This window comes from Anabrus simplex, chromosome 2, assembly GCF_040414725.1.
Source record: "Anabrus simplex isolate iqAnaSimp1 chromosome 2, ASM4041472v1, whole genome shotgun sequence".
Classification (NCBI taxonomy): Eukaryota; Metazoa; Arthropoda; class Insecta; order Orthoptera; family Tettigoniidae; genus Anabrus; species Anabrus simplex.
The window spans coordinates 485017895-485041882 of NC_090266.1; the positions used below are offsets into that span (position 1 = coordinate 485017895).

At 38.6% G+C, this 23988-nt stretch overlaps 1 protein-coding gene across 4 annotated transcripts in view; it reads left to right on the plus strand.

Moving 5' to 3' along the window:
* The window catches only part of LOC136864193 (histone-arginine methyltransferase CARMER), a 466045-nt gene that overhangs the window by 91900 nt on the left and 350157 nt on the right, over window positions 1-23988 (plus strand). For all 4 annotated transcript variants that reach the window (XM_067140868.2, XM_067140869.2, XM_068226203.1 and 1 more), the window contains exons 3-4: window positions 7675-7778; window positions 22474-22689. In XM_067140868.2, the coding sequence (XP_066996969.2) occupies window positions 7675-7778; window positions 22474-22689 (320 nt within the window). The remainder of the gene's footprint in view (window positions 1-7674; window positions 7779-22473; window positions 22690-23988) is intronic.

Genomic DNA, 23988 nt, shown 5'->3' on the forward strand with positions numbered 1-23988 from the left:
CCCCCACTCTTTCATCCAGGGCCCAAACTTCAACTTTGAAATTTTCCCACAAATTACCTTCTGATCAATTAACTGCAACATTGTACTATATGAACCATCACAGCTACTCACCTCTACATTGTACAAATGGTGGTCTTCTTCACAGGTCTCAGCGCTTCCAAACAACTGATGAATCATTGTTTCTGTTTTCAAAGGTTTGTACCCCATTTCCTCATCTGTCTTCTGCAAGATGTAGGATCTCTGGGATCTGCTGTCTATCAATGCTTGGACCTCCTTCTGCTTCCCCTTATGTGTCAGCTTGATACACAATGTTTGAAGAAACACCTCTTTTGTGGCACTCTGAATGTTCATGGAGATGTTGCTCTGGTTTTCCCCACCTTCCTGAGTTTTAGGTTCAGGTTTCTCTTCAGCCCTTTGCACATTTAGTTTATGGCACATACTAACAACATGAGCGTTAGTGCACAAGGGGCATCGAATGTGTGCCTTGCAATTCTGGGCTCTGTGCCTTAACTTCAGACATGCAAAACAGCAGTTTTCTTTGGCTACCTTGTTACGCTTTTTTTCCAAACTCATTTGTTGAGCAAGGTGACATCCTTTACTCTCATGTGGTTTGCAGCAAAACACACACTTCGCTTCTTGCCATCAAATTTCAGAGAGAACAATGAACTCGCAGTTGGTAGCGATGTGTCTTCAGAAATTTTTCCTGTTCCCTTCTCTTGTTTTTTCCTATCGGCTAAACCGAAACCTGCCTGTGCAAAGGTAATCCTTTCTTCTCCCTCCACTTCATGTTTGAGGAAATTAGGAAGGGTCTCCAGTTTATCTTTATGTGGACTGATAAAATCTTCAATCGCTGATGACTGATTTCTGAGCCATACCCTTAAAACATCTTCAGGTAAGCACGGTTCTATGAGGGGGAACAGCAATGACCCATATTTATCCCTGGTTACACCTGTGGATTCTAAAGCTCTTAACTTGCTCTCTAGTGTATCATACAAGGCAGCTATCCCTGATTTATCTTCCTTATAGGATTATAGGACACATTCTGGATGAATAACCCAATAAGCTTCCTAACGTAATACTCAGTTAAAAGATCCTCATGTCCAAACCGTTCCTTCATACACTATAATCTTTGGATAGTTTTTGGCAGAGGCAGCGAAGCTATTTTTTTTTTTTTTTGCTAGGGGCTTTTACGTCGCACCGACACAGATAGGTCTTATGGCGACGATGGGATGGGAAAGGCCTAGGAGTTGGAAGGAAGCGGCCGTGGCCTTAATTAAGGTACAGCCCCAGCATTTGCCTGGTGTGAAAATGGGAAACCACGGAAAACCATCTTCAGGGCTGCCGACAGTGGGATTCGAACCTACTATCTCCCGGATGCAAGCTCACAGCCGCGCGCCTCTACGCGCACGGCCAACTCGCCCGGTAGGGGGAAGCTATTTATCAGTTCTCTGGCTCGACTGTCAGGTTTGGTGCACTGAATGAGATACTGAAATTTATCTTCAGATTTTATATCGCAATCGTCATGGATTCTTTTAAACATGCTCCAGAATCCGAGCCAATCCGTTATCCCCCCCAAACTTGGCTAGTTCCAACTTAGGTAGTTTTAAATTCCTTTTGGCTGTAGATGAAATATCCGATCTGTGATCTCTGACTATGCCTACATTTTCAGTACATAAATTTATCTTAACTTTGTCCAAATTGTCTCTATATGTTTCAGTTGCCTCGTACTCATGGTTATAAACATTGTCCTCTTGTTCCAATGTTAGTTGAAATATATTTTTCATCTAGTGGGGAAAGGTCGGCACTTTACCTCTCCAATTTCATCAGCATCTTCTGTGCTGATTCCAGCTCAACTACTTCGCTAGTTAAGCTTCGCATTAGTTTGTTACACACCTTTGTAAACAATGCTGAATTGGTTTACGCTTGTTTCACTGAACTTTTCGTGGTCTTGTGCCGGTATTTTTCACTGATAAAAGAAGTCTTACGTACCGTATTCTATCGCAGCTTTTCTTACTTTACGCGTTATTATTACGTCCAGGTCACCATATATTTCATTAAGGGACTAATTCACTGAACTAGTATTAACCACAATGATAGGAAATACTATTTATTGCACAACGACACAAACATACACATGGCTACCGCCATTACACATCACTCTTTTGTGTCCACTGTTCCATCAGGCATCACACCCCACAGTGTCCAAGTAAACATAGATATCCTGCCAGTGTCCACCATTTTTGAGGCCAGGAGCAAATAAACATAACCAAATTTTCATAACATTCAAGCAGTGCATCACAGACAGTATTTAAGCCTCAAACCAACTACTAAGAAAGTGAATGTAGATCTTGACACTGAATACCAAGAAGGGGGAAGAATCCTAATTTACGGTATTATCTTCTTTGCATACAGTATTATTTTTAAACTAATATTGTTTTATTAATAATTAAACTTAAAATTTTATTCTACTCTTAATTTTCTGAGTTACACTGATATGTAATTGATGTAAAGACTATAAATCAGTATTTAAATTTTCATTTTTGTTATGTGTTATGTATAATCTAATAAAACCTTATTTATTTCAAAACTTTGCTTTTGTGGGTTAGCCACTTCTCTTAGGCACTCAGTTGGTCTACATAGGATTTTTTGTTTTTGCTGCCGGGTAGGATATTTTAACTGATTTATATCATTTGAGGTCGTTGATAACAGGTATAAGTCAGAAATTGTCCATATTGTCACAATTATTCACATAACACACTTCCAGATACTGATCATTTTCATGAGTTGCAGCAGCATACTATTAAGTTGCACTAAGATTTCTTCAAGCAAAGGGAGGTAAATAGTGATTTATTAATAGTGTTATGTTAGTGATATGTAACAATATGTAACTAGCAATTAATTTTCAAAATACACAGAAGTTAGCAAAAATATTTCTCAGAGATTATCTATTTCCAGGGTTCCTACAATTACATTAGCTACGTAACGACCTTCAACATCAGTAGTTTCGTCTACTGAGACAAAAATCTTCTTTCCGCTTGTTCTTTCCCATATTCTTTGAAGTGTTTTTTCATAGCAGAGCGGTATGTAATTTTTCCTTAGCATAGATTCGTCCGGAATGGAATGACCTGTATACCGTGCTAGGAACTGCCTTAATTTAGGAATAGTTAGTTTATGAAGAGGAATATTTGCTGTGACAAAAACTTCACACAGTTCATTAAAAAAGGCTGAGGTTGTACCTCTGCTTGATGATGCGTTTTGCATGAGTAACTGTTGAGTACTTTTCTTTCTGCTGATATTCTGAATACCGCGCACATGTTTGTCGCGAATGACGTGCTGTTGAACAGTGAATCTTTTAGTTGCTGCCACTTTCACTTCACACACTTTACAGAATAGTATTTCACCATCTGTAGAAAAGTTATCTTCCGTAAATTCAGAGAAAATTTGTCTCAAATGACTCACCTTGGATGGTTTTACCTTTGGCATTTTAACACGCACTCGCAATGGTTACACACAGCTGACATCCACAAACTGTACAACTAAAACTAACCTGAAGGAACAAGGAAATAGAGTACACTGGCAGAAATACCTCACTGCTGACGTCATACTGTGAACACACTTCCCTGGTGAACTGATAAAAGGCTTAGCCCTCGTCTGAAGGTCACCCAAGAATAGCTTAGCTCTCACCTGCTGTTAAGACACAAAGGTGAGGGATGTACAAAGCTACGTACTCAGCTCACAACTGAGTGCAGAAACTTTCAAAGATGAACCATCACCTAAACCTTAAAGTACGTTAAGATATAGGAACTGGTTGGTTAATGACATAAAACATGGATTCTTATTTAAAAATAACCAATAAGTAAAATAAAATAATTTAAAATGACAAAATAATGATGCAAAAAGTGAAAAAATGACAAAATCAAATACTTCAAAAAATGACAAAAAAATGACTTAATAAATATGCATATCTGTAATCTGGGGGCCATGAACAGGATTTGTATATAACTTAGCAACTTCTATGGCGCACCAATTAAAAGATGACATGTCATTGAAATCCGGGCCCTGGTGATTAGTAGTGACAGTGTGTGAATCAAGGTGAGTGTTACAGTACTTGTGATTAGAACCACTATATGAGCGACACCATGGGTCTGCCTTGCCTACGATTAGTACCTACTGTGTGAGGAACACCACGGGATAGTACGAGTCCTTGCAATTAGTACACCTATGTGAGGATCACCATAGGTTTTCGTTGCCTGTAAATGGCGCCGCAATGTGAGAAACACCCCAGGTCTGCATTACATGTGCGTATTACATTACCTGCAAGTAGTACCATAATGTGTGAAATACCGCGAGTCTAGACTACTTTTGGTTAGTACCACAGCTTGACAAATACCATGGTTCTACTTTCCTAGCAGTAAGTACTAATATGAGGGGCCGATGACCTGGATTTTGGACCTCTTTAGACAACAAGCATCATCGATTCAGGATTGTGCTATAGAAGCATTCCGTTGTTCAGTGCTACTGTTGTTTAACGCTAGTTTCTGAGAATGTGGGGCATTGTGGGTCAGATCCACTGATTTGTTTTAAATTCATATCCATTCATTCATTCTTGGTCATCACATGTTGAATTCTGGTCAGTGAATGACTTTGGACTTTTAAATTGTCGTTACATTTTGTCTTACTTTGTACCATTAGGGACCAATGACCTAGATGTTAGGTTCCTTTAAACAACAAGCATCATCATCACTATCTTTCACTGTACCATTCATAAGACAACGTAAAATGCATGCATGTCGAGAAAAAAAAAAAAAAAGAAGAGGAAAAACTTATTGAGTGTTTACATATAACTGGATAGTTTTGATTATTGTATTCTCTTTCCTTGTCCTCTGCGGGAACATCATAACAAGGTTTTACTGAATGAACTAACCTCTGAAATCAGTCATGCACTCTGCGCTGTATTTTGAGGTGTATCACATTCTTAATTTCAGTACATAGCATTAAAATTAAGCAATTGTTTACTTCAGCCCTTGCTTCTAACGAGTTAACTACTGCTATCTGCCTTGTTATTTATGCACTTATTACAAAACATTTTCTCTTTCATTTCGAATTGTGTTTACAGAACGTCAGACGATGAGTATTACCAATCGGCTCCGACATCTCCTTCGAGTTTGATTGTCGACGAGAGAGCTTGCTAGTGCACATAGTGAGAAAACTATACTGAAGATGATCGATCGCTTTTAATATAATCGTTGGAGTGCATAAATATCAAGAACGGAAATATAGCGCATGCTTCATTGCTTGTAACAACAGATGCATCAGTGGTCGGTTCCTCACAATAAATGAAGGATAGTACACAGTTTAATAGAGGAATTTTCAAGGGACAGAAAAAACTGCTGTTACAACGGTGTTCTCACTATGTGCCATACCGCAGTAGTGGATTTCTGCTGTAATAAGACAAAAACAATACATTTGCACTCAGCATTGTAATTCATTTTGTGATTCATTGTTGATTTGATACCTATTACACTTGCATATTTAACAGACAATATCAAATGATACTTTGTGGTTATAAAATTATTCATAATAAATTGACATATGCACTAAATTTGATTGTTTTATTACTATGTATCTTACATAAGCCAGCGTAAAATAATTTCAGTTAGAAAATGATTAGAGCCAAAGTAGCGTATCTCTTTTATTGGTCATTAAAAAATTTATATACCACAGATATAAGATTGTATGTAAGAAGTAAGTACACAACATCATTTGGAACATGTTGTTGAGTATAAAAGAAAGTCTGTGATTTTGAAATCAGTAAGTATAACCAATTATACTCAAATCAATACCACACTTGTCAGTTTTTCTAGCTTCATGTAAAGAAATGCTATTTTAGGTGCACTATTCTGGTCCTAAGCCAGTGATATTTATCCAGAGCCTTCATAAAAGGCTTCAGAACTAACTTCATATGCAGTTGGGGTAATAGTATTTTATTGTGGTCAAGAAGAGGCTCATGCTTAATGTTCTTGTCGCCAACTTGAAATGCCTCCCTGGCTTTGCACAGTTGTCCCATAGACACATGTAACACGGATATTTTGTGTACCCTCCTTGTTAATTCAGCAGGATTGATATTATGTTACAGTCCAGCAGTGATCAGTGTATTTTATCTTATGGAGAAGTATTCTCATTATTTTGTAGGTTTCTTTCATTTACGCTGAGCAACAAATAAGAATAGATGCTTTTTTTTTTTGGCTATTATTTAACAAAACACACACTTCAAGCTTCTCTTAGAGCTGTCAGTGAACAGGCTCCATTCCTCTACAAGGTACAGTACTTAAATCCCATAGCTTGAATGAGTCCTTTGACATCGATGCAGTACAGTAGTTGTTCATCCTTCTCAGAATATTTTTACCACGCTTTTCTCTTTTTGTCAATATAAGACGGTTGTTCCGGTGGCCATCATATTCTTCCTCTCTAGTCTGGAACCCAGTAATTATCATGATGCTTTAGGCTGATTAAGATCACAGTCAAGGTCGTATAACTCACCTTGAGTGAATGGCTTGCACAGAATTCGTTCATCGAACAGCACAAAGTCATAGTCGTCGCTACCTGGTTTTGTCGGGATGTTAGATTCATCACTGCTACCTCAAAAAAAAATACTGTTCTCAAAGTTAGATTTCCACCTTTTCTCTAAATAGTTTTTCCATTATTTTTATAACATGGGTTATAATTATTCATTTTTAATTATTATATACATTATTTTCTCTTTCCTTGAAAAGGGTTGTTGTAATCCACTTTTGTTATTCTTCTGGAATCTGATTTAATTTCTATTCACTCTTGATCAGTCTATTTCTTTTGAAACTTCCTCTATTCGCATAGCTTTCTTCACTTTCCTGTTTTTAACTGCTTCTTCCTCAGCTGCCATAACAGTCTGTGGCTTTGCCTGTTCTTCCTTTACTTTCTGTTTTTAAAATTGTGATGCTTTTAGCAAGCTTTGAAATTTTTCCTCCTGGTTTTTATTTCTGCTAGTGTTTTCAATATCATTTCATCTTTTTTCTTTTCTAAATCTAGTATTAAATTATTCACTTTTCCTGTTTTTTATAATACCCTGTAATGAATTCGTTCAATTGTTCAGATCGGGTCTTATTTCCTTCTCTTGTTCTTCAGCAATCACTTGTTTTGCTACAGTGTACCACCTTCTTATTTCTTTGGTCTTTGTTATTTTTCATTCCCTTCATAATTTATCCTTTTCTTTCACCTTTCACTCAGTCATTCCACCATGGTGTCTCTGTCTTATCTTTCCTGATGTTATTTACCACACTACCAACTGTCCTCTTAAAAACCTTCCATTCTTATTCATTCTCTACCTCCTTCCTTAGCACTACGGTTGTTGTTGTTTTAATTCCTTCACAAACTCTTTCTCTAACAGCCTAGCTTTAAGTATCCACCAACATTTCTTGAGATATGGATGGGTCTTCAGTCAAAATATTCATGTCATTCATGCTTGCAAATATTCTGTTCCCTCTTAAAAATGTACAGTCATAAGAACATATTAGCAGTAAGAACAATATTGACTGATGGAGAGCAAGTGCTTATTGAATGGCCCATTTTTTTGGTCTTTGCTAATATATAGTGTACTTAATTTACAATGTTGTGTTGACTTATGTCTTTCTGTTATAGATTCAAGAAGATTTCATGATGCTATAACTAAAATCAAATCAGGGAAAGAGCCTTCTGTGTTCACAGAACGCACAGATGATTCTTCTGCTATGCAGTATTTCCAGGTATTTTAATATTCCTACGGATATATTCTTTAAAGGGGACGTATGTGATATTGCAGTATAATGATATTTACATCATAACTCAGGCCGTTTTAGAGTTAGCTTTACCAAACATTTTACACACACAAATGGGTATCAGAGGAATGTTCTCTACAAATATGAAAAGACAATATTTCATTTTCTTCAAATGATGAAAAGTCAAGTTTTGAAAATTCTGTCATGTTGTAAGGAACATGTACTCAAAAACTGTCTTTGCTATCAACTTGAATGTTTGTATATAGATTGTAAGAAAGCAGTTGAAGAAATCTGTTGAATGGAATTTTCTAAATATTTTTGTTTTTAGGAAGTTAAATTTTCAATTTCAGAAACTTTTTTTACCTTTTTAAAGGTATATATAAGTGCATAATTGGTTTCCAAATTTATTTAGGAATAAACTGTTGCAGGCTATTGTAGACTTAGTTATTTAAAACAACTGTGCCAAATTTCATTAGAATAGCCGTAGTAGTTTAGAAGAAAATGTTCCATACTTGTTGAAATATGTAATTTATGGGAAATGCAGAAAGGAAATTTGAAATGTGATTTACCAAAAACAAACAACTAATGCTGGCCGTAACCATGTTCTTCTTCTTCTTGTGACTCTCCTAAACCTCTCCTTTTCAGCTGTTTCTTTTGCCTGGACTCTTTGATGAGCATTTCCCCTGATAGTTCTGAAGCAGCAATGCGTTGGTCATCTATCTTTCCCAGGACTGTCCATGTATAAGCACCAGCATCAAAACCAAGCCTTTCAAGGACCTTGATTCTTCTGTTATTTCCATCATTGAACACCGAACATGCATCATATGCAGCAATTTTAACATCAGAAGCAGCAAATGTCGTATTTGGACACCTTTTCCATGTTAGTTAGTTGTAACTCTCATTCATGTTTTGAGTTTTGCCAGGTCGGGGTGTGCTAGAATCCGGAATGTGGGCTTGATAGCATTCATCACAGCTTCAGAAAGATGCTTATAATTATGATCTTCTTTCTGGCTGTGCTTCTTTATACTTACACCAGTTTATGCTGCAAAAAGTATGCATTGCATTTTCATCAGCATAGAGCTTGTGGAAAAATATTGTCCACACTGCTTCTTGCATAGCTTTCACATCTCCAACATTGTCTCTTATGGCCTTGCCGTAGTAAAACTGCAGACTGTGTATTTCTTTATCTGTGAGCCTGTGCAACCCACCAAGTGGGTTACCATCTCCAAGCTTTTTGCCTTTAAGTTCACACTTATATTTCAGCAGTCTACCACTCATCCTTTTCTGAATGTGTTTATTATAACCCAGTAGCAACAACAGTTTGCACCTCTGTTTACAGCAGAACTTGTCACTGCCTTCTTGATCGTACAACAAAACTTGTTTCAACTATTGCCCATCCAAATAGACAAAATAGTTCAGTTTATGTCGACTGCCACGAAGGGAGCATGGCTTTATGCATGTTGAAACAAAATGTTATTTTTGACACACTTGTAGACTGAGTACCATCACGAAACTTTATGAATATATTGTCAACGTATCTAACTTAAATAATAACACTGATTTCAAAAAATTGCATTTTCGACCCAAAATCGCATACGTCCCCCGTAACCCATTCAGGATATGGATGCGTGTGGCTAAAACCAATTCCTGTTTTGCATCTTTGTATCAAGTATGTCCTTTGATGTGCCTCATTGGTAAGCACAGAAAAAATGTACATCTTGTGGCGAAAAGAAATAGTATGCGGTATCAATAAATGATATATTTATAGGAATGATGAAAACGATGTAAATCATAGCACAGGTAATGAAAAGTGATCGACCCACAGCACAAAGGATCATCAAACAGTATATATTTCGAGCTACTCAGCACCTAAGGCAGGCAGGTCTCATTTCACTGGTGGGAACTTGTCAGACCACGGAAGGGCATATGTCAGATACCCAAAACCATAACTCTCGTCAGGTTACGGCAACACAAAAACTAATGTGTTAGACATGACGTTTATCAATCGGCAGAGTCAGTGGAGCTTCAGTGGGGCAACCGAGAGGGCCGTCCGTGGTAAGTGCAAAGTCCAAAAAAAAGAGAACAGAGGGGAGGGAGCACACAAAAACAAGAATTAAAGAAAAAGGAATCAATTCAAGTAAGTTATATGTCAACCATAAATGACAAGAACAGGCAGAGTGCAACAAACCAAGAATAGGAATCACACAGATATTAATAAGGGCTCGGCCCTTTTTACAATAGAATACGTCAGGACCTCTCAAACGCCCAAAATCTCACATGTGCAAATCGAGGCGCAAGAGCTCCGTGCACTGTGCATCGGTCCCGCTCATTTCGCCTCGGACCAACGCTTTGTCTCTGGGCTACTCGGCTAAGCTCGGCTCAACTCGGCTCGGATGTGGAGGGCTACGGAGCAAGTGAGGAAGAGGGAGACACGCGGAGCAAGCGAGACAGGCTTGGGGAAAGAGAGAGACAGCGCTATTGCTCCAAATCGAGGAGTGGGGGTCTGCACTCTGGTCAACCATGCAAAGTCGTCTTTTGCACCGTGCACTCTGAGAGGCCCTGGAATACAATCAAGACAGATCTTGATTTAAAATTCTTACGAACAACACCAAGAAGTTTCTGCAAAAACCCAAGTCCCCTAATCGGGAGAGAACCACAATTAGTATATTTATATATATATTTTGAAAACGACACTGATTAAGAAAGAAAGAAAGAAAGAAAGGGGGGGGGGGGTGTATTAGTACAATTTGACCATAGTGATTAAAGACCACACTTACAATCAAATATCAAACCCAAAAAGGGGTAAGTAGAATAAGCCCTTACAAGACAGAAATGTACGAGTTAATACCGTGGAAAGAAAAGAAAGGAGACAGGCTGAGAAGGGAAGGAAGGGGGGGGATTTATCCTGGCTGCTTAAACCCTATCAGTTACTAGTGTGAGCAACCGCTCTGGCCTAAAGAAAAGTTCAGGATGTGGCAACACTTCTAACATTTGTCCAGATATAGTTCACTATGTAAAGTTAAAGATAATAAAGATATCAGTCTGAAGGACTCTGTTAGAATGAAAGCCAGAAGGACATAGAATAATCAATAGTTCAGTCTTCAAGTCTTGATGGAAACACAAAAGATGAAAAAGTTATAACATTTGCTCACCCAGTCTGTATGAAGATTTTCAATGCACCTTTTCTCATAATAAAAATTTAAAACATCACAATGGACCAGCCGCCTGCGAAATATTCTGCTCTCTCCACTCAGGAATAATGTCACTCGATGTCTGACCGGCAAAACAAAGTAATAGCATGCTTATATAGGTGGTGAAGTGAGTGCAAAAGTTACTCGAAGAAAAATACGTAGCGTGACGTCACAGCGGAGCAGCAGTAGAATGCGACAGATGGCAGACGGTAAGAAGAAAAAATCTTGATGTAGTAGAGAGGCCGTAACAGTCTTCATTCACCTCATTAATTAATCTAATAGCTATGATTTTTGTAAACTCTCCATTGTTGCTGTGTTGACTGGCATTCATATCCTGAATGACATTATGCATGATAAAAGTTGTAAGCATTGATTGGTTGGTTGGTTGGTTGGTTGGTTGGTTGGTTGGTTGGTTGGTTGGTTGGTTGGTTGGTTGGTTGGTTGGTTGGTTGGTTGGTTGGTTGGTTGGTTGGTTGGTTGGTTGGTTGGTTGGTTGGTTGGTTGGTTGGTTGGTTGGTTGGTTGGTTGGTTGGTTGGTTGGTTGGTTGGTTGGTTGGTTGGTTGGTTGGTTGGTTGGTTGGTTGGTTGGTTGGTTGGTTGGTTGGTTGGTTGGTTGGTTGGTTGGTTGGTTGGTTGGTTGGTTGGTTGGTTGGTTGGTTGGTTGGTTGGTTGGTTGGTTGGTTGGTTGGTTGGTTGGTTGGTTGGTTGGTTGGTTGGTTGGTTGGTTGGTTGGTTGGTTGGTTGGTTGGTTGGTTGGTTGGTTGGTTGGTTGGTTGGTTGGTTGGTTGGTTGGTTGGTTGGTTGGTTGGTTGGTTGGTTGGTTGGTTGGTTGGTTGGTTGGTTGGTTGGTTGGTTGGTTGGTTGGTTGGTTGGTTGGTTGGTTGGTTGGTTGGTTGGTTGGTTGGTTGGTTGGTTGGTTGGTTGGTTGGTTGGTTGGTTGGTTGGTTGGTTGGTTGGTTGGTTGGTTGGTTGGTTGGTTGGTTGGTTGGTTGGTTGGTTGGTTGGTTGGTTGGTTGGTTGGTTGGTTGGTTGGTTGGTTGGTTGGTTGGTTGGTTGGTTGGTTGGTTGGTTGGTTGGTTGGTTGGTTGGTTGGTTGGTTGGTTGGTTGGTTGGTTGGTTGGTTGGTTGGTTGGTTGGTTGGTTGGTTGGTTGGTTGGTTGGTTGGTTGGTTGGTTGGTTGGTTGGTTGGTTGGTTGGTTGGTTGGTTGGTTGGTTGGTTGGTTGGTTGGTTGGTTGGTTGGTTGGTTGGTTGGTTGGTTGGTTGGTTGGTTGGTTGGTTGGTTGGTTGGTTGGTTGGTTGGTTGGTTGGTTGGTTGGTTGGTTGGTTGGTTGGTTGGTTGGTTGGTTGGTTGGTTGGTTGGTTGGTTGGTTGGTTGGTTGGTTGGTTGGTTGGTTGGTTGGTTGGTTGGTTGGTTGGTTGGTTGGTTGGTTGGTTGGTTGGTTGGTTGGTTGGTTGGTTGGTTGGTTGGTTGGTTGGTTGGTTGGTTGGTTGGTTGGTTGGTTGGTTGGTTGGTTGGTTGGTTGGTTGGTTGGTTGGTTGGTTGGTTGGTTGGTTGGTTGGTTGGTTTATCGACACCAACCTATGTAGTTGAGCATTTAAGTCCATTCTGTGATTGAACAGATGCTGCATCATCATCATTCAAGATTTCAAGATTTGTACCTCAACACTGACAGCAACTGTACTGGGCTTAGTTCATCACACTTTTTTTTTTTTTTTTTTTTTTTTAATTCTCCTCTCAAGAAACCAATCCTAATTATTTAACACATTGATGATGGGCTACATTAATTAATTTAGTTTCGTATTGGTGCGCAGGCGACCTGCTCCTTGAATTAACATTTTCTCGCATTGCTTCATCCTTGTGTAATATTCTCCTCTCCGCCGTCCATTGATCAAAATATTACATGTTGTTTACAAACTAAAATGATTGTTGATCGGAATTTAGGTAGGTATATTCTTTCCTTGTCAATGCTTTCGGTACAGAAAGTGTGGTTTCATAACACTCAGCACTGCATGACTGCGTGTATTGTGAGGTGTCAGTATGTGTGTCTGTCAGTATCAAAATATAAGTGCGGGACTGAAAATACAATATTCAGTTCAGACGAATCTGTTGACGGTGATAATAATATGACTGAAGATGACAGTGATAGTAGTGACAGTGAGGTTGATGGATGGACACATAAGGATGAAAACAGAATCCTGGAACCATTTACAGGTATTACTGGCCTCACTTATACAGCCAATAATTCTGCAAGTATTCCGGAGGGGGTAGATTGTTTCCTTGATGATGACTTGTTTCAGCTTCTTGTGGAACAATCAAATCTCTATTATAAACAAAGTTCCAGATGGTATAAAACCTCCCCCCAAATCTCTGAAATGGAAAAATGTAAATTCAGCAGAAATGAAGTTCTTGGCTCATAATTTCAGTGGGCCAAGTTAGAAAGGTCACTACAAGGGACTATTTGAGAACAAATAAATTGACCTGAATGTCTGGTTTTGACAAAGTTGATCTTCTTCTTCTTCTTAATCTGTTTACACTCCAGGGTCGGTTTTTCCCTCGGACTCAGCGAGGGATCCCACCTCTACCGCCTGAAGGGCAGTGTCCTGGAGCTTCAGACTTTGGGTCGGGGGATACACCTGGGGAAAATGACCCAGTAACGCCCAGGTGGTCTCACCTGCTATGCTGAACAGGGGCCTTGTGGAGGGATGGGAAGATTGGATGGGACAGGCAAGGAAGAGGGAAGGAAGCGGTCGTGGCCTTAAGTTAGGTACCATCCCGGCATTTGCCTGGAGGAGAACTGGGAAACCACGGAAAATCACTTCCAGGATGGCTGAGGTGAGAATCGAACCCTCCTCTACTCAGTTGACCTCCCGAGGCTGAGTGGACCCTGTTCCAGCCCTCTTACCACTTTTCAAATTTCGTGGCAGATCCGGGAATCGAACCCAGACCTCCGGGGGTGGCAGCTAATCATGCTAATCACTACACCACAGAAGCGGACTTCGATGAAGTTATGAGCCAAAATCGTTGTGAACAGATCTGGAATTTTTTTGCATTTCAGTTATAATTTGACTGTTGACCATGATTTGGACAAACTCCACAAAATTATGCCTATTTTGGACTATTTACTGACTAAGTTCCAATCTCTCTATAATCCTATACAGCAGCTTTCTTTTGACAAATCCATGATCCTGTGGTGTGGCAGGCTTAGATTTGGGACCTACAATCCTGGAAAACTTACCAGATATAGTACCGGTATATAAGTGAGGATGGTATGTGAGGTCACTACAGGATATATTTGCAACAGGGAGATTTATACTGGAGAATGTAAGAGATTAGAGAAAACCATATTTTTGGTTTTGGAACCTTGTCTTGATTTATGGCACCATTTACACCAGTATAACTTTTATAATAGCATAGAAATTACAGGAAACCTTCTCCAAAGGAAATTTAGTGTGTTGGGACTATTCGGCTGAATAGAGGAATTCCCCAGGTGTTGATTCTTCATAAAATAATTGAAGAGAGGTGAAAATGTGTTTTGTCTGGAATGAGAAGTTCTTTTCCCTGTTTGGAAGGACAAGAGGGAAGTTCAAATGATAAGTACAATCCATAATGTCACAACAGAAGAGGTTGTAAACAGAATGGGGAAAAAAGTAGAGAAGCCAAGATCCATTATTGAATATAATAAATTCATTAATGGAGTTAACAGGGCTGATCAGTATTTCGTTTACTATACATTTCTCTGGAAGGAAGACAGTGGAATGGAGCAATAAAGTCTTCCTTTGGCTAATAAACTGTGCACTTTTCAATGCCTTCCGGCTATATCACTTGCAGAATCTGGGCTCAAACATTAAATATAATAAATTCTTGGAGGACGTTGCAGATTATTGGGTAGGAGAACAAGAGGAACATGTAGAAGGAAGAGCAGCAGAAGAAGAGGATTTGATGGAAGAAGTATCAAGACCAACTGCACATACTTCAAGAATGGATCCTGCTGGAAGAATATTTGGAGACCTGAAGCTTCATAAAATTGAAGCAATTGTTGGACCCGGAAGGTGAAAGTACCATCAGAAGCCCTGAAGAGTGTGCACTCCACACAAGAAACTCAAGGACATAAGGTACAGCTGCTTGGCTTGTTAAGTTCCCTTGCACAAGTGCAGCTGCTTTACGTGATACCACACAAAAAGCAAGCACTAGAATCACTGGTTAGTGCTCTCACTAAGTTTCAATAATTTATGTTTCATCCTATGTCTCATGCTAGGTGTGCTTCAGTTGCCCGGTCCTCAGGAAAGAATGGAGTAGCACGTGCTCGGACAACAATGTGTTAAGATACAATTACAGTGCACCTGGGAAGTCCATATACCTCTATACAACCTTCATTGTAATTAATTTAATGTAAGAATGAACTTTTAACAGAAAATTAACATGTAGGTGACATTTCAACTAAGACAGTGGGAGGTTGAGTGAAGCTAAGGGTTGAGGTTCACTCACTCAAGGTCAGCCGCACTCAACCATCCTTTGTTTCCAACAGTTATCCATTACTGTGCCATTTGTTTCAGCGATTCTCTGATAATACAAGCAAATACTAGAATATGATAAGGGTATACAGACTTCCCGGACGTACAGTACACAACCACAACAGTAGATACCACAATAATTCAGATTATCAGTCTCCTGATCTGATGATGAAAGATGCTTCAAACTCCTAATGTGAACCAAATATGTGATGACTGGGAAAGCTTTTACAAGAAATATTTTCAGTGGGAAGAGGTATTTTTTAAAAACTTTTATTGTGATGTATATTCTATATTAGTTACGTACTACATTGGATCATAAGATGCCTCACATGTAAGATAACCCTGAATTTTTGGAAGGTGCTTACAAGAAAAAATAAATAATTAATTTAATTACGATATAGAAAACTAAGACAATTAAAACCTTAAAGGAAATCTAAAAACAAAAGTTTGCACATCACATCGTCTCACTCTCCAGGCCACCATGCGCGGGATATTGGCATTATGAAAATCAGCCTGTTTATCACGGATTGTTTCTGGCAAACTATAAGGGATGCATTTGACATTCTGATATCGCTAGGTAACTTAAGGCCGTAGCTAAATACCACGACAATACATTTAGCACTTTGACGCAACCTCTCCCCACAGGGACTTAAATTTTTTAGTAGTCTATTAGGAGCATTCAGTACACTTCACAGCACTGTGCATTGGTTCAGATAACCAATCTAGCTGAACTAAATTATTGCCTAACAATATACAGCAGAGATGCCAGGAAATACATACTATTTGTGAATCTTTTGTGATTACTTGACAACTATAATATACGACTGTGATACTTCTCTGCACATTTTGATTCATGGATTTTAAGATAAATCAGATATAAATATGATCTAAAAAGAAAACAAACTGGTAAAATATGGATATATATTTGATCTATTTATGTTATTTACAAAACAAATAAATGAAATTACTTATGATCATCATTGTCTTCAAGCCATTGCAGCACAGCTTATAAACCATATTTTACTTGGGAATAGTGTCTACACATACACATGCCTGTTATAACACTTCTAAGTGCACCAATACTGGTTGTATGATGTGATCAAGTAGTCCGTGAAGTTCCACATCTGCAGAAAATTCTGTGACTGTAATGTAGCTCGGATAGCACAAGAAGTACATAGTAACTGGGGAATATATCGGCATTATGGTCCCTGTTTATTTGACGCATGGAGGTATGCTCTTCCTTCGTGAGCCTGTTATCCACAAAGATAATTCTTCATCTCCTGTCATTTTAATTGGCAAGCTGCTAGTGTATGATTGGTGTGCTCTTAAGTATTGTAGTCTTCGGGGGTGAAAAACTGGGCACTTCAATTAGTCATCATTGATCTGCATTTAGGGCTGTCGCTCAGGTGGCAGATTCTCTATCAGTGTTTACCTAGTCGTTTCTTAAATGATTTCAAAGAACTTGTCCTGGCTGTATCACATCTGCCAGTTGATTACAAACTCATATCTGTTGCAAGAGCTATCTCATCCACATTATATGTTTCCAGCAAAAGCTTTTGCTGCCTTTTTCGGGATATCACACTGTTCTCTTCTAACAAATTCCATGACAACCAACATCTCTCTTTTTCTTCAGCACTGGCTATTCCTAAAAGTGTTGTTTTAGTGTCTAACCAGTCATTGATTCTCCGTGAGAATTGGTTTAGTGAATAGTAATAATTAGTCCAATATTTTTGTTGTTGTTGTTGTTGTTGTTGTTGCAGAATTCCACACTTTTCTTTTTCACTTCTTCATGTATGTTTTTATATAAGTTATCTTTAACATATATAGTTACACACGGAAGTCATTCTTCTTGAAATGTCCACTTCATTCTGTCAAACACCGAAAAGCTCCCTCGGTGGAATTCAGTCATCCATGGCTAAAAAGTAAAATAACAAAAAGAATTGGTTAAAGAAGAATGTAAATTAAACATAATTAAATTGCCTGTTGTTCTATTGTCTAGGATAAACTGCTGAAAGTAATCTAAAAATAGATGTCAATGATCTTTGCTTTTTCACACTTCTGATTTTTTAAAAAAATTAATAATGCTGCTAACAGCTGTACATACACATCATCAAATACAGTACAGTAATAACGAGTAAAAATAAGTAAAAACACACTAGAAGCATGGTTACATACCTGTAGATTATTTTTAAAGAAACCCCAATCCAACAGCAATTAAAGTAATATGTACACAGATCATAGATTAAAAAGCAAGTGGTGACCGATTGAAATCCAGAAGAGGAGTTGCACAAAATCAGGGGAAATCTACCTGCTCTAGCACAGACTCTTTTAAAAATGTATACAACCGCATATAGGGTACAGTGATACAACCTACAATAATAAACAAGTAGTTTGTAAGTACAAACGTCCAGCTGTATTTTCGTGAAACACAGTGCACTGTAGTGATTGAACATGTTGACTTATTCAGAAGGTTCTGCTGTTGTGTCACTCGCAACTAGGCAGGCTAACAAATATAAGTGACATTATAGTGAACGCTAATATAGTTTATGAATAAGTGACTATGAATGTTGGAAATTTGCAACAATCTTTTCTTTGACGCTTTCTATATCGGGCACCATTTAACACATGCTGAACAAATTGTACGCTGTGAGGAAAGCTCACTGAGATGAACTTAATAGTGAAATATTCTTGAAGATATCTTCATATGATCAAAAGTTATACTACATTGAAGTAAGTAGTGGTACGCAGCTCTGACATCTCACAGAGTTACTTGCTGTAAAGTAGTGATTTACAGATCTGAAGACTCACGGAGGCACTTGCTACGATCTCACATTTGCTCGCTACATTAACGCAGAACCGCTTGGCTTTGTATTTTATTTCTCGTGTTACCATCCCAAACTCAATTGCATGCTTCGGTTACACAACTAAATGCTGCTAAATTGGTAAATTATGTTGTAAAATAGAATTAAGTTGCAATAAGTAACAATGAACTCATTACATTGTAAATTGAGTTTCATTTCTTTCGTCATGGGCAGACATTGTCATACCCTAAACACCTACGGCCATAAAGACACCATAGACTACCCCAACTTTATTTTGATATAAAATATTGTTCGCTTTCCTCAGTTTTGTTATGTAATGCTGATAGGCAACCAAATTTATTGGTGGGGGCCGATGACCTTCGATGTTAGGCCCCTTTATACAATCATCATCATCATCATCATCAAATTTATTGGTCTAATTTCCCAGTGAGTATCACGCAATAGTAAGGAGACATAATTGAGTCCCGAATGCCCTATCATATGTTTACACCACCCCAGGCTTGCCTTAATTTCAGGTACTGGAACTTTGACTCACATGCTACTTCCATTCCAACAACTTTGCAATAACCCCGGTTTTGTTTCTCCTGTATGAATATAATAAGAACCCTATCATTATTGTTAAATTGTTCTGTCTTTGATCCTCTGCATGTTTCTCTTGATGAGTCGGCATCCTTAAACTTTTCGTCTTCCTTCGAACATCATATGCTACGCTCGGAAACATCAAACTTTTCTGCAGTCTGTACATAATCAGCATGTTTTGCCTTGCATAAAATGTGCAATTTGAAATTCACATCATAACCTCTCTTTTCTTTATCTAATTGAAGAGACAAAATCTGCCATGCCTAAAAGAGTGGCCTAAACTGAACACATTAACACAAAGACGCTAGCCAACATTAGCAATGATAGATCACAAGCCACAAACTGGTAAATATCATCAAAGCTCGAGAAATTTATGTTTAATTATGACCTTGAGCTTAGCTGGAATGTATGTGATATTTTCAGCTGCTCAAGCCACTGGAGTCATATTGCATTTCTGTGACCACACAAAATGGTTGCTGGCAAAAAGCACTAGATAGACCTTTGAAGCCGGTTTAGGTATTTCCGAGCATGCAGTTGGTGGAAGAAGTAGTATCGGGATTCTTGACATGAAATCTATAATTGTATTTTTCTTACATCATCATCATCATCATCATCATCTTCATTTTTCAGCTCCAGTTTCCCACTGGAGTGTACACATGCTCACCACTTTTTCCTGTCAAAGTATATTTTCTGTTCTTCTATATCCTCCCACTTGGCATTCCTCTTTCACAGTGTCTATCCATCTATTTCTTGACCTCCCAACTGGCCTTCCACTTTCACTTTGCTCTCAAAGTAATTCTTTGCTGTTATCGTTCTATCCATCCCCATAACATGTCCAACCATTGTAGCTTGCGTCTTCCTAAAAACTCTTTAACAGATATTTTGATGCCAGCCTCCTTCCTGTTTGCTTCATTTCTAATCTTCTCTTTCCTGGTTGTTTGGTTCATTGTTCTGACAAATTTCATTTGTGTTGACTGGATTTTACTATTTGCCTTGTTGTGCAGGGTACATGTTTCGAGTCCATATGTGAGAATCTGAATGAAGTAGGTATTGAACATGAGTAGATTTCTCACTTGAAAATAAAATTGAGAAGCTTTCCGAGTCCTTTTAAGTATTTCTTGGTTTACTGTGTTATCTTTTGAAATGGTACTTCCAAGGTATTTGAAGTTAGAAACAGACTGCAGTAGAGTTCTCTCCAGGAAAATGTTTGAATCTGTGCCCTTTCCTTCAACCATCCTTCCTAATATAGTTGCAGTTTTCCCAGTTGCACAATCCTTACGGCTAGGCCATATTTACTGACCCTTACCCAAACGGAAATTTATACCAAATATAATGATGCACATATGCAATATTCCCTGACTACACATTCTTCTTATAATATTACGTTTTTACATTCTAAATAAACAAAATTACGTGATTTTCATGACTTGAACATTACAAATTATTTTACGAAATTCCTTAACCTAAAATTTAGGGATCGTACTTTCGTACGGTTACACGGTCACATCATTTTTCTTTATATTTTACGTACCACTTACGAAAATTCAAAAAGCAAATTTACTGATTGTATTGTATAAACTAAGAGGTACCAACTGAGTTTGATATGCTGTTCAATGTGTGTAGGTATTAGCCTGCATATGTGTGGTTTCCCATGTTTACACCAGGTTGTACCTTAATTAAGGCGACGGTTGCTTCTTTCCCAGTCCTAGCTCTGTGCTATCCCTGTGGCACCATAAGACCTTTCTGAGTCAGTGCGACGTAAAACAAACAAAACAAACCTAAGAAATGCACTGAAGCTTACAAATTACATGATACATTCGTTTGTACATAGTCTGTAATTACTTTATTGTAAAAACAAAATCCGGCTCCATGGCTAAATGGTTAGCGTGCTGGCCTTTGGCCACAGGGGTCCTGGATTTTATTCCCGGTAGGGTCAGGAATTTTAACCATCATTGGTTAATTTCGCTTGCACAAGGGTTGGTTTATGTGTCGTCTTCATCATCATTTCATCTTCATCACGACGCGCAGGTCGCTTACGGGAGTCAAATCAAAAGACCTGCACCTGGCGAGCCGAACATGTCCTCGGACACTCCCGGCACTAAATCCATATGCCATTTCCTTTTTGTAAAAACAAGCCATTCTTCTGATGTTAATTGTGGTAAGATTTTCTTCCACATTACTAAGCAGTAGATCAAAAGTTTCAGAAGTCATTCTGGGACATTAAAGAATATTGTCTTCATATAATTCTGTGTCTTTATGAAGATATTCAAGTTCGTCACATTCAGTTCACATTTAATTCAAATCATGCACCCAACATGGTGGCACTAGCATCATCAGCTTGTAATGAAGCGCTTTAGCCAGTAACATTTTCCTGGACAACTTAGAAAACATCATGCCTTGATCGATAGGCTATGTCTCGCTTGGTATGCTTGGTATTGCACGTGGTCAATCAGAAGCCAGACACAGCTCCAAGCTTGCAAGCACATCACTGACCTCCAATCTCACCCTGTCTATGGCCTTAGAATGCATATTTATGTTGATGCTGACACTTCTGATCTTCCTCCGAAAGAAAAGGAGGATATAATCCAAGGGGTTGGGATACTCATCACTAGGGAGCAATTTAATCTAGAAGTGCTTCTGGGAGTAGAGATTGACATCTCTTAAAGTTATTCTCACACAAAACAGAACAAAATGCAATTGAAGTGGAGATCATATTTTATAAGAATCAGAACTTACCTTTCTCTGTACGGTTGGAACCAAAAACGTTTTAATAGGAATCGCTATATTGCAGTAATGTGTTGCATGAATCGGAATCATCATTTCTCTGCAAGAGAAGTGTACCAGTGACAAGCACTGCTTGGCATTCCATATGGAAATGCTGTTCCATATTAGGAGAAAATGTCACATTGTGCATTTAGACATATAGCCCACTGCTCCTCCAAGCATTGGATACCATCTGAATAGAAAGATCATTGTTGCTGATTGAACCATTGTAGCACTGTAGCCTTGAGTTTGTCATCGCTGTGGAAACATTTTTCCTTTAAAAATTTTCTTGAGAGACCCAAACAAATACAAGTCATAAGGTGACAGGTGGAAAGTTGGCAGTTTGCAGATATCCTGCCAAAAGTATACGTGCCCAATCCCCGATTGTCATCTTCGACACACATTTCTCACCATACACGGCATTCATGCAAGATAAATTTCCATTGGCCTTCTTTTGTCAAAAACCCTGTTTCGGTGGGTTGAGAATGTCTGCCATATTTGCTTACTGCTCACATAGCGAAACAACATGCACCATCTGCTAATCCTCGCTGGAGAATGATGGAATATAGTACCTTTTCCATGTTCCCTGACAACAGCTCATTATGGCATTGCAGTGGAACGAGCATTGATACCCGGGTGGGTTTCATTTGACCCCTCCTTGTAGTAAAGTAATTCAAAAATAATATGATGGGAAGTTTGGAAACACAATGTGTTTTTATTATGAAGAATTGTAACCATGTCTGTTTTGCATATATTAGGTATTGTTGGTCCATAAACTTTATGACATATTGTAGTTAACTTCTTTCTCTTTGCAGTTCTATGGGTATCTGTCTCAACAACAAAATATGATGCAAGATTATATTCGAACGAGTACCTACCAGCGTGCTATTCTTGCAAACTTGGATGACTTCAAAGACAAGGTGGTTTTAGATGTTGGTGCAGGCTCAGGGATTTTATCATTTTTTGCCATCCAAGCTGGTGCCAGAAGGGTGTATGCTGTAGAAGCTAGCACAATGGCGCAGCATGCAGAGGTAAGAGAAGAATGTAGTAATAATTGCAATGACTTACAGTATTTGTATATAGAGCATTCCTTTCAACATTGAATCATTCTGGCAGTTACAGAGACTTGAAAGTAGACAGTTGGTAGTTTCGTGATAAGTTTTCAGGCATATGTTAACTGAAGCTGTTGTAGTAAATTATTTAGTTTTTGTAGTTACATTGTACTTGAAATAAACATTCAGTTTATCGAGCTGTGTTGAGTACGCTGATGACATGGGAGACCCAATTTTGAGGTCAGAATTCTAGAGAGCTTTGAGAGACCTAGGTATGAACAAAGCACTGGGAATTGATGACATACCCTCAGAATTACTGACTGCCTTATGAGAAACCTGTTTAATGTGTAAGATGTATGACACAGGAGAAGTGCTATCCGATTTTCGGCAGAATGTTGTTATACCTATTCCCAAGAAAGCTGGTGCTGACAAGTGTGAAAACTACTGTACCATTAGTTTAGTATCTCATGCCAGCAAAATTTGAACACATATTATTTACAGAAGAATGGAAAGACAGTTGAAACTGAGTTGGAAGAAGATCAATTTGGCTTAAGAAGAAATGTGGGATCACGTGAAGCAATCCCGACTTTATGTCTGATCTTAGACGACCGAATTAAGAAAGACAAGCCCCCATACACGGTGTTCGTAGATCTAGAAAACGCATTCGATAATGTTGATTGGACCAAGCTGTTTGAGATTCTGAAGGTGATTGGGATCAGATACCGAGAAAAGAGAATTATCTACAATCTATACAAAAATCAGTCTGCAGTGATAAGAATTGAGGGCTTCGAAAAAGAGGCAGCAATCCAGAAAGGAGTGAGGCAAGGCTTGTCCCCTCTCCTTTTCAGTGTTCACAAAGAACAGGTGATAAAGGAAATCGAAGAGGAATTTGGAAAGGGAATCATACTCCAAAGAGAGGAAATCAAAACCCTAAGATTTGCAGATGATGATGTTATTTTATCTGACTGCAAGACATCTGGAGAAATTGCTGAATGGTATGGACAGAGACTTGGAGAAGGAATACAAGATGAAAATAAATAAGTCCAAAGCAAAAGTAATGGAGTGCAGTAGAACAAAGTCAGGTGATGCAGGAAATATTAGATTAGGATATGAAGTCTTAACCCTTGAAGTGGTGGTCGTTTACCCTGTAGTGGCAGTGATATTTTACCGGTGTTGCAGACTCTTAGTATAAATTGTACCAAAAATCGTTGACATGTTATACATACTAAAACAGCACACCCTTTTATCCTCCAAAGTACAGGGAATAAGAAGAGGATT